At 44.9% G+C, this 12,064-nt stretch overlaps 1 protein-coding gene across 2 annotated transcripts in view; it reads right to left on the bottom strand.

Moving 5' to 3' along the window:
- The window catches only part of RASGRF2 (Ras protein specific guanine nucleotide releasing factor 2), a 183,526-nt gene that overhangs the window by 18,510 nt on the left and 152,952 nt on the right, over positions 1-12,064 (bottom strand). For both annotated transcript variants that reach the window (XM_036310218.1, XM_036310219.1), the window contains exons 18-19: positions 11,462-11,568; positions 506-618 (exon numbers count right to left, since the gene is read on the bottom strand). In XM_036310218.1, coding sequence (XP_036166111.1) covers positions 506-618; positions 11,462-11,568 — 220 coding nt within the window. The remainder of the gene's footprint in view (positions 1-505; positions 619-11,461; positions 11,569-12,064) is intronic.

Raw genomic sequence — 12,064 nt, 5'->3', positions numbered from 1 at the left:
GGAAGTGTGGGGGCCAGATTTATATAACCTACATGATGTGGAAATTCCAGCCCGAGACATTGATAGTAAAACTGGTCTAGGACCAATGAACCGAGCCAAGAAAATGCATGCCTCCTCTGGGTGGCACATCCACAGCCAGCTGCAGGAGGCTCCTGCTGAAACGCTGCCACCTGCTCAGACACACAAGTGAGGCAAAGAAACCTCTCTGCCAATGCCTGCTGGGCTCGCAGGGGAGGACCCTCGAGGCTTCCCCCCTTCACTTTTGGTTCCACAGTAAACCACGGTATGCCCACACAAACAGCAACGATCGATCGCACTCCACACAACCTACAAGCTCAGCCCGAAGTCTTCCCGAAATAGCAGGAAAACGAAGATGACAGGTAACCCTCCCCGCTTGAGAGCAGAACCCCTGCTGCCCCCAGCGTCTAGTTGTATAGGACCTCATCTTCTGTGACACAGCACAAATCAACCAATGTCATTAACAGGCACCTGCAATTGCCTTTACCTCAGGATATTGGCTGCGGCTTTCCTTTCTTGAGGAAGAAGGTCTGGGTCTCGCAAAACTTCTTCTAGCAAATTTAGGACGTTCATCTTTAGTTCATTGTTGAGTTCGAAATCCTACAAAATAAAATGGGTATTTTTAAATTTCCGTTTTGAAGGGTTTAGCTCCTTGTTACGTGACACTATTTGTCATGATACATTCTCTAGAGCTATGTGTGGGAAATAAAAATGTATGGGCCTTAGACTTCCCCTAGAGGCCCTGACTTATTGGTTTGGGATGGGGCTATGTTGTAGTTATTTCTAACAGGCTTTCCAGGGATGGGAATTCCTCAAAGAGATTTGTGCTTCCCTTGCCTGGAACACTGTGCCTTCTCTCCACTTTTATTTTTATTCATCTTTCAAGTCCAAGGAGTGATGTCATTTTTCCCAGGAGCCTTCTTTAGTTGACCCAGTGGGTAAAGAGCTTTGCCCTGCCCAGCCACTGTGACTCAGTGGTTGAGCATTGGTCTATGAACCAGGAGTTCATGGTTTAATTCCCGGTCAGGGCACATGTCTGGGTTGCGGGCTCAATCCCCAGGAAGCAGCCAATTAATGATTCTCTCTCATCATTAATGTTTTTATCTCTCTCCCTCTCCTTTCCTCTACGAAATCAATAAAAATATATATATTTTTAAAAACTAATTGCAATCAATTCAATTTAAAAAACATACTTTTGTTATATTTAGTAAATTAGGGGCAAAAAAAGTTTATAATTTCAAAAAATGAAGACAGTGCCAAAGTCTAACCTAATCTGAATTGAATATTTTTGCGCCTCAGTTTAGTGGAGAACCATGTGACACATTTTCCTCAATATTTTACTTTCCCTGTTTGACCATCAGTACCATTTCTTCCGGAACAGGAGCGACAGGGGCCCAAGGCAACACAGATGTTAACACCTCTTACCAATCATAGAACTTCAAATATGTTTTCCTACAATTTCGCCTATATTGTCCAGCAGACTGTTGGCTGTTGATTTTTCTTTTAAAATGTATGCAAGAAGAGAGTAATGCCTTATTGCTGTTGTTTTTTCTTTGTGCCACCCTCTCCCTTATTTTAACAGTTAATGATCTCGCCTACTCCAACCTGTGTGCACTACCGAAGATTTCTCAGCCATCAGGAGTCTTTTCTTAATGAATAGTTGGTATTTATTAGTGAGACAATCAAATCCTCCTGTATTAATGTTAGGTCTCTAATGATATAAATAATCTGATTATCATAAATAGGTTAGTGTGAAGGACTTCAGGCCAGTGTTGGACCTTGCTGAAGGCTAATTAGTGGTTTAATCAACAAGCATCATGAAACACCTACTGTGCCGCATGCTGGGCTTTACAAAGGGAACCCCTCTGAGACCCTAGAAAGGAGAGTTGTGTGAAAGGTCTTGTTGAGAAAAACAGAAAATAATTTTATTATTTGAGCTCTGGGAAGACTAGCCTGAGAGAGACCTTTGACCTTTGAAAACTTGGCCACATCTGCCCAAACACTCTTAGGAGCATGACAAATGGTTACAAGTGAATACTCGCACTGCTGCTGATGTAGCTAATGTAAGCAGATTGTCTGACGATGGCCGAGTCTGAAATATGAAAATTCTCACTCACAATTTCCCCTTACATTTCACAGGTTTTTACCATGTTCAAAGTGACTTCCTGCATATGATTTCAATTCTTTCTCAGCTGATCCAGGGACAGACAAGGCCGGAGCCATGATCTGGTTTCAGCAGGGGCCACTGGGCCGGGAGGAGAGGTGTAAGGAGGGGGTGGCTCGGACGAGGAACATGGGTCTTCCTTCCAGATCCAGTAAGAGACCTTTACACCTGCACTTCTCAAATTGTCATGTGGCCACAAGTCACCGCCGATTCTGGCACAGCAGGTCTGGAATGGGGACTGAGATTCTACTTTTCTGAGGAGCCCCTAGTGATGTGGATCACCCTCGGAGTAGCAAGACTTTGCCTTTAAAAAAAATCATGCAAAACACTCTTCCAAAACTGACTAAAAAAATCTGAATCATCTGATGTACTACCTAGCCTGTAAAATTTCCTTTTTGAACCAATGCATGTAAGATGCAGAATTGGCCATTCAAAAGTCCCAGTTAAAATGAAATCTGAAGCAGCTAAAAGTCACTTGCACTATTTAAATCAGAGGTAGAGTGTTCATAATAAATCTTCCTGACGGCCATTTTGTAATAATATAGAATCTAATTTTTGACTGTATTTCCTTGAAGTAGGAAATGAGACTATTAGGTGGTAGAAGATGGCGTGGCAGCACTCAGGATGTTCACTAGATGGCGCTCTTGGGCCATCTGATTATCTGGGATTGGGCATTGCCTTGGAATTGGACCTGGCAGCCTGTGCAGAAGGAGCAGGGCCCTGTATAGAGAAGCTGCCTGCTGAAGGTCATCTCACAAAGCTTCATGCTCCAGATGAGTGAACCCTATAGCACCCCGAGGACCTGAGGCATTCACTGAAGTTATCACTGCAACAGTTTATTTAGGGTAGTTTTTGTTTTCCAATTCATGAAGCAGGGATAAGGAGACAAACGATTAGAAAAACAACAACAACCCCATCTTACTTTCAAAGGTGAAGAGACCAGAAAATGTGACACTTTGACATTTAAATCTCTAAAAAGGAGACTATAGCTCGTTTTTCCTACTATTCTTGAGCACCTCAATACATAAGGCTTTAGGGGAGAGGCAGAGAGGGAACAGAAGTCTGGGCAAATGGGCAGAGGACAGAAATATTAACCCGTGAAACCCAGGGAGAGAGGCTTGCGGAGGGGCCATCCAAATGCAGGCGAGAGCTTGGTAGTGCCTGACTGGGGCATAGGAGAGAGGCCGGGCCTGGAGATGCAGGTCTAAACCCTGCCCGTAGGGGGACAGCCTGAGCAAGTGCAAGGACTAGAGAGTGGCACACAGCAAATGCTCAGGAACACATCACCGATGGGTGGCGCTATAATCCTCCTCAAGAGATACGCGTTGTGAGGTGAGGACATTTTACCAAGACCTTACGGATGCGACTCAAACACATTACTGCGTGGCTAGAAAGTCAGGATTTCCTCTAGGCCAGGGAGCAGTGCCTGGAGCAGTAATCATAACTAAGACAGTGAGAATTTGCCACATACTAGGTGATTCTTTAATAACTTCACTATCTAATTTAACCCTCAGTAGCAGCATAGTTACAATCATTATTATTCCCATGTTATATGCAAGGGAGTCTAGGTATAACGAATCTAAGTATCATGACCAAAGTCACGCAGGTAGCAGGTGGCAGACCCAGGACTCAAGTCCAGGCAGTGTTGGCTGAAGCCTGAGGTTTTAGCTGCTACACCACACAGACTCTGCAGAAGAAGTGGGTATCAGTGAATCAGTGCTGGTGGGTTGGGCTTCAAGACACATAACACAGTAGCTGGTTACCATGCCAAGTCGGGAACTACTTCCCACCTATACTAGTAACTATTTGAGACAGAGACGTTGAGATTTAGGTCTATATTAATAAGGCTAGATCACATAACAGAAAAATAATCTGTGAGTCAATAAATCAGATTCTCCAGCACTTTAAAACGAATCCCTGTTGATAGTTTAGACATCATGGAAATTACATTCATTCTTTCAGGAGAGCAGGGTGATCATTAGTAATATACTGCGTATGGCCAAGGGAATTCTAGGACACTGGGAAATCAGATTCAATAAACACAGTTTGAGAATTATGAGAGTAATTTTCTCACCGTAATCAGTACAATGTATTCCTAACAATGGCCAGAGTTTTTTTTTTAAAGGAAAGTGGAAATACTGCAGAGTGGAGTAAAACCACATAAATAATTTTAAAACCTGGAGCGAAGGACTTATAAAGAAGGGTCTTCGGATGGCTTAGGCTCAACAATAAAGGGTTTGACATTATGATTTTCAGAAAAATGAAAAGCACACTATAGTCTTCTATTTTTTTTGACTGGAGGAGATAAAAATTTAATTTAAATTGTGGTGTATATTTAGGTTATATCTGGGTCCCTTTTGTCAACTGGGAAACTGGACAGAGATGCCCAGTGATCATCCCAAGATCTATGCAAATGAACCCCGACAGCACCAGGGTGCCCTCCATGGGATTCCTCATTTTCATAAACTGGAAGTAGCAAGCCTCCTTTCCAGCGTGGTTTTCAGCTCTTTTAAGGAGGTGAATCTTTATTCAGAACTTTAACATTGTCACCCTCTCCCAGGGTATGCCGTGCTGGCTACCAGCTGTCAGGGAGACCCTGCACGGCACCTGTGGGCCTTGTCCGCCCACCACCAACTCCGGCTGCTGACCTTCTTGCCACCTCTGGGCAACCTGGACTCTGAATCAGGGTTCCTCCGTGGGAAAGTGACAGGCAAGGTTTTCCAGCACTTCTCATCACCTAACTACAAAAATATGTTAAAAGCCTCTTTGTTCACCACGACAGAAAGAACAGCCTAATTGAAAAACACAAGGGAAGGCATTGAGTTTGGAATGAAACCCTAGGAAGCAATACCAGGTAATGCTACACTTGACACTAGCTGCTCAACACTTACTCATAAAGTCCTAGAACCGTCCAAGAGGAACGGAATACACAGGAAACGTGCACCTGACTGTCACGGAAGAGCCTGGGTACCAGGGAAAGGTAGTAACACCCAGATATAATGAACCCCCAAATTCGGTAAGCACAGGTGCTCCTGGTGGGCCCTCCAATGTTTATTGAATGAATGGACAAAAGTTCATGGGAAGGGAATGCGATTTTGAGACAAGTTGGTAATAAGCAACCTACTTCTTCTGAAACTGGCAGCTTGGGAAATGATTTTAGCAGATGTGAAGTGGGAGGCTACTAGAAAAAGGCACAATGCAAACTGCGGAAGGTGCGTTAGAACAAAAATAACTGAGCAGAGGCAAATGGCAATGAATGACACCAGCTCAGCAAGAAGGAAAGACTGTGCAGAAGATCATCCATTTGATCATTGTCTAACAGATGACTCTGCATTTGAATGAGTTGCTAAATTCCAGACTCTAGACCTGAACAGCTGTGCTTATAAGAATTTTAAATACTGCCCCACAGCCTTAAAGTCAGATAGCTCCCACGCTTACATCTTCAAGCCTCTAAAAAGAATCTGTCGGTTTTTTGTTTTTGTTTGTTTAAAAAAGCATTTATCAGAAAAAAGAGGACCCTCCCTCCCCCCCCCCCCCCCACGCTGTTTTCCATTGGTTTCCAGATAGGCAGCTAATTGATATGGATTACAGCTTTCAAGACAATGACAAAAATTGAAGGGGAAAAGAAATGTTTGAAAAGGGGCTGCTTCCTGATTTTTTTTTTTTTTTTAATTTATGCCCCCAAAATGATCTTTGAGCTTAACTCAAATAGAAGCCTCTGGAAAATGTTCTCCATGCCCTGCTCCATTTGAGGAGAAAAGGCGGATGAAGACAGCTGGAAGGCAAACTGTACTCCATCCCTTCCCCATGGAGCGGAGAGACTCAGAGTCACAGGGCTGCCCTGGAAGTGGATCCTGTGACCTGCATTCAGGGAGCAGCTCCATGCAAAGCGATCAGAAGATACAGATGGATGGTACTGGGAGCTGAGTGGGCAGGAGAGGAACACAATGAAAAGGCCACAGTGAGGCGGAACCTTGGGGCCTGAACAAAGCAGCCAGGGCCCCAGTGCCCTGCGGCTCCGTGGGGTCCCCAGGTAGCTCTCACGTGATGGGTGGCTACTGGCCAGGGAGGAGCTGAGGACTGTGCCCTGCCTGCCGTGGTCCGCAGAAGTGCTTCCAAAGTCCCAGAGTGTAGAAAGCGACTTGGGAAAAACAAGGGCTCCTCACAGCACCTCCCTCAGAAACCTCTTAGAGCAGAGAGGAGAAGCGATTGGTGTACATGAAATCTCATGTGGGGCCTCCCAGTGTTTTCTACCAGCAAAATCCATCCACAAACGCTAAAGAATCCCCCTGGCTCTACAGAGGAAGCGAAATTTCTGTCATGGCAACTAATGGGAACGGAAAATAAGTTCCATTTAATCCTGTTTCACACTGACTTTGATCCTGCTGCAATGTCTCGCGGAGCACTGTTACAGACAAGCACAGGAAGCTCAGGGGCTATTTAAAGGATAATAATAGAGATGTATAGAAGAGAAGGGAAAACTGAGGCACAGAGCTCAAGGAACTAGGAGCTTCTTACTTGGTTATTGGCCTGCACAGAAAAAAAGAGTAAGGGAATGAAAATCTATCTTCAGGATTAAAAAAAATAAAAAGAAGATCTATATCTATCCGATAGATTCTTACATTTTATGTTTTTTTTAGAGCAATCTGATACATAATTCCCTTGTGCCTGAGAACCCAATACAGGTCACTTTGGCAATTTTACAGAGGAGGACGATAGCCAGCTAACACTGGAATCCAGATAGAATTGATGGTTCCAGATTTCTGTCTAGTCCTCACCAGTGAAGGAAATGTGATGCCCAAGGCAGTCTGTCTGGAGGGGAGAAGGAGAGGACAAATGGTGATAAAATCACCTGGGCGGGATCTACTGTGAGAGTGTGAAAGTGAGCACCAGACTAGGCCCCTGAAATCAGGAGGAGCCAGAAGGAACCTCAGTTGCTGGCCTAATTAAATTAAACAGAGCATTCCCTATTTCACTTTGGCTGCTTTCATGGGACATCGACTTTGTGAACAAACACTGGTTTGTACTGGTGGACATTTGCGATTTCTTAGCTTTGATGTGCAGAGGTCAACGGGAAGCAGTGGGGCCCCAGGCACCGCACTGCACTCTGAGGCCCCGGGAGCGGTGGGGCAGCCATCCTAACCCACCTGCCAGGTGGGGTATCCAGGTTCTCCAGGACAGCAGGGTTTCCTGACCCTTCCCTGGGACAGCATGAGCTTGGCTCCACCGGCTGCCTGGCCAGGGATCCCTGGAGGCTGGGCAGGAGCCTGCTCACAGCCCAGGTCCTCAGTGGCTGTTAGAGGGAGGGAGCACTCCCCACACCCACCTTTAGCAAAGAAAAATCATTTGTTTAAGTGACACAAACAGACTCCTGAAGGAAAGTAACTCTGTGAAATTGCTACCTACACTTCCTGCACCATAAACAATGATGGAATCACCAAGCAGAAGGACTATTTCTCACCAGTCCCACTAAACTGCTCCACGGTCCGTCCTTCCCCACCTGCATGTAGTTTTAGGCAGGCACCAAAGCCTTTCAGTTATAAGAACCATCTTGTTTCTTCCATCAAAATGTCCAGTCTAATATAGTAATCAAAAGTCCAGTTCAGTCCAGACTTAGATGTTTCCCTCCTGTCCTCACCTGGGCTGCTTCAAGCCTGGAAGCTCTTCTCTCTCCATCATCTCCTCTCCACTTGCTTGCTATGGCTTCTGATCCAGGCTGGGATCCAGGGGTAAGGACGTAGCCCGGCATGACGTGCTGGAGCAGGTGGAGCCAGCCCTGGCTCCTCTGAATGTGGCAGATGGACAGTGACTAGCTCTTCCTCTTATGGGGCACTTGGTGGGGTTTTTAGAGCTCTCTCTATCGGAGACGTACGGCCAGCTATGCTGACTCAGGAAATGTCCGGTCTCCTGTGAGTCACTTTCAACTCCCCCAGGCCCTGGGCTGTCAGTGGTCTACCTTATCCCTCTAGGCAGTCATCCTGGGCAGCATCCAGGGCAACCCAGACCGATTGCCCATTGATCCACCTGTTTCATAGAAGCATGAATGAATGCCACTCACTCCCAACAACCCACCTTTTTTCAGTTTGCCCCAGCAAACACCTTTCACCTTCACAGAGAGGAGGGTCCATTTCCTGGGAGCTTCTCTGACCTGGTTGAAGTGAGAAGGAAGATCTCCTCCTCTTCCCCTGGGAGGGAGAGGACTTACACTGACAGCTCTCTCTCTGGAAACACCTACTCGTTGAGCTCTCCTGCCTCACCCACAGGTGGGCGATCACAACTGCTCCCAGGGTCAGTTTCTCGGGCCCTTCGTTTATCTTGGTTAGGTGGCCTAGCCACTCTCTTACAGATGTGCAGGCTTTTGGTCCTCTGCCTTCAAGTCTGAGATGATCAGAAGCAGATTTACTAGCCTGTCATCCAGTAATTACACTAAGTGCAACGTCTGCTAGTGGGCATCTTTTCCAATGGCTGGGAACTCCATGAGGTCAGAGGTCGCTGGCACCCTGCTCATGTTTACATCCACCCAAGTGGTTGGCACACTCTGGAGCTCAATCCTTATTAGTGACTGAATGAACGAGGTGGGCACACAGAAAAGGGAGCAGCAACCTTCCCTCCATACACTCCTTTGGGAAGGAAATTTTTATTTAAGTAGATCATTTTTGTCTGATCTCATGCTTTAAAAATATTCCCTTTAAGCCCACAATTAAGAAAATGAGCAATTGTTTCATTCTCAGGCACTTGTCACTCAGATGGTACCGAGTCTGGGGAAGTGAGTCGTAACCTGTGGACACAGCTGCAGGCCCCTCTATCAGTGCCGTTCGGTGGCCTGTAAAATTCCTCAACTAAGTGGACAGAGTATCTTTTCAGAATTTTTTTGGCCAAAAAAAACCAGTCAGGAAAACCAAAATTGCTAAAGATCATACATACAAGGCCCTGGACAGAGACTCGAGCACAGATCTGAACTGTCTATAGCCAGCCTCAAATCCCTCCCCGACCTGTCTGTGCGCAGAAGACAAAGCAGCTACAGGAGCATCTGGTTACAAGCTCAGCCGCTCCGGAGCCTGCAGACACCTTGGCATCCGGAATCATGCAAATGACATATAAAGGCTCCTAGCCAGAGACTCTCGTGAAGTTTGTGGACTATACAAACATGTCCTTAAGTTGGATTCTCCACACACACAGCCCTGATTTCGGTCTCGGCTGAGTTGGGAACTTTAAAAGCTAGAGAAGGACCTCCCCAAGAGGATGAACAACAGAAAAATTAATATGCAAACTCAACTTGACCACTATGGCCATGTGCCCAACATTGCAGAACCCCGTGAAGGGAGACACAGAGACGAAAGGGACCAGCCCGGTCTGCAAGGAGCTCATGGGCTAGTTGTAGGGAGATGAAATGTGGAAGCTGGAGGGATTTAGTCACACATATCTATATTGTACTTTATGCCTTTCATGCTTTTCAATTCAACACAGCCTTTAACTCTCACCATACCCTTGGAGGAGGTAGGAGGGTGGTGGTTGTTCTCATTTTCAGAAGAGAAAATTAACACCCAGAGAGGCCAAGTGACTAGCTCATGGCACCAGAGAAGACAGAGTGGCAGGGTTGGAAGAAAGATACAGGTGCCCCGACGCTGGGCTGCTGCTCTTGCTAATCCATAGACAGGTATATGAGAGGAACCCAGGTTGGCCTCATGGCTTTGCTTTCAACACAAAAGTTATAATGAGTGAAAAAGTGCACAAAATGAGGAGAAACTGGGGCAGAATATATTAACAGGTGCAAAATTTTAGAATCAGAAAAAAAAAATGAAACATTCTTTTTTACCAAATAGTTACTAAAGAAAAGAAAAGGCAATGGGTAGGCGGGGGCGTATGTAATACTTTCAACAATAAAGTTTTTTTAAAAAATGTCAATAAAAAAAGAAAAAGCAAGAAGGTTCTAGAAAAAGAAATGGCATTCTGGCACTACATTGGGGTGGAGGGAATTGAGCATGACATCTAAGGAGAACTAACACCTACACCTTTGCAACTTTTTATTTCTCCTGACTCAAGTTCAGGGTAGAATCTGCCAATATTAGTCATCTTTGATAAGAAATGAGAAATGAATACATGATACCTAATACTTTGTGGTAAACTTGGTTATCTAATTATCTGGGGGTGAATTTACACCCTGTTGCTTTATTGTCGCTTTTCTGTTTTCTATAAAATGAAGTGGTGTCCCTGGTTAGTCTACCATGTGAGGAAAAACACAATCGTTCCATGTTGACCTGTATTTTTTAAATGGGTACAACTTCCTACTCATTTTTTAAAAGCTATTAATCAAAATAATCAGGATGCCACAATAATGCTACATTCTTCCTTAAATGAACTCAACTAGCACAGAATGACTCAGATAATGAAAAATCCTCTTGTTCAAGCCCTTCATTTCTGTGATATGAAAACCAGAGATAACTAAGGTGAGCGGGTTGATTGGCAGAGTCTGATTATAATGCAGGTTTTCAGACCAGCAGTCTCATCTCCTAGCTGGACATTGCTTTTAAGGGAGTACATACCTTTAGATGAACTTGGATAAAGCTGAGTTGTTATTCTTTCTTTGAGCATCAGAGTGGTCAGCTTGCTTAGGGTCCATCAAGTCAGGGGTCGCATTCACACCTCCTCTGAGCTCACTGGTTCAGGCTATACCCACAGTCCGTGAGAGGAGGGCACACAGTGTGGCCTCCAGGAGCATGAGCTGAAACCAGCTCTCCATATTTGAACTGCCAAACCAATTCATTACCAAGAGCCTTCCTTGCCTTGCTCTAACTGCTCTTCGTGGAGCCCAAATGATGAATCAGGCTGAGAAAACACTCCCTTCCCAGATACCAGCGTGTCTGGTACTAGGGTGTTATTTACCTCCAGGGACACCTGCCATTTACCTCCAGGGGGTACCTTCTGTTTACCTCCAGGGACACCTGCTGTTTACCTCTAGTGAACACCAGTGCACCTGGCACAACTCCCCTTACAGAGAGGCCCCTGTGAACAGTGCTTCTGTGCGGCTTACTACAGCGGCCCTGCTGTGGCTCTAGGGCCCACAGGGCACGTCACTTGTAGGTCTGAAACAGTAGACACTGGCAATACACATGTGTTTGTTTTGATCGGCATGTGTGTCCTCTTATTTCTTCCCTTCCTACATTCCAATTTCAAGGTTTGAAATTCTCACCCCAAAGAATCAGGAGACATTGTACATGTATAAGACTTAAAAAGATGATTTAAAAATCTTGAAAATAATGAATGAGGCCACTGAATTACCTGCGCGTGCTTTGAGACCCAGTGACGGAGGACATTCAGTACTCGATTGGTGGCTGTTCTACGGATAATAAACTCTTTGTCACATATTCTGTCCGTGTTGTTAAATCCTTAGGAAGGAAAGAAACACACACATGTTCTAGTTAAAGCCAGTCCCCAGGGACCTGGAAAAAGTCATTTATTTTAGGACATTTGTTAATGAAATTCACATTTTGACAGTGAGATGATACATTTTGGCAATGAGATGCAAGTGGCTTCTGACTGCTGTGAACTCTGCTTACTTACCTGTATACCCTCAGAAATGAGTCCACCAGAATTACAGGTGCAATTAAATGAACAATGTGCATGTTTATTAAAGGTCACTGATTAAAGCTAAAGTTGGTCAAATGACAATTCCATTTCTGCCTGTCTTGTTCTATAATATAAAGCTGGGAAGTTTAAACAAGTATTTGGGTCAGCATTAGTTTATATTATGCTGATTATATAATAGCATTTTCAATACTTGTAGATGGATGAGCCTGTATCTTGGCTTCCACATGCAAATACTTCTTTGTGCATGGCTATTTTCAGAAGCAGTATTGTGTAGTGGTTAAGAACATGAACTCC

Source organism: Myotis myotis, unplaced genomic scaffold (genome assembly GCF_014108235.1).
Source record: "Myotis myotis isolate mMyoMyo1 unplaced genomic scaffold, mMyoMyo1.p scaffold_m19_p_5, whole genome shotgun sequence".
Taxonomy (NCBI): Eukaryota; Metazoa; Chordata; class Mammalia; order Chiroptera; family Vespertilionidae; genus Myotis; species Myotis myotis.
The sequence above is the reverse complement of the archived record's forward strand: the minus strand, read 5'-3'. Positions and strand labels throughout refer to the sequence as shown.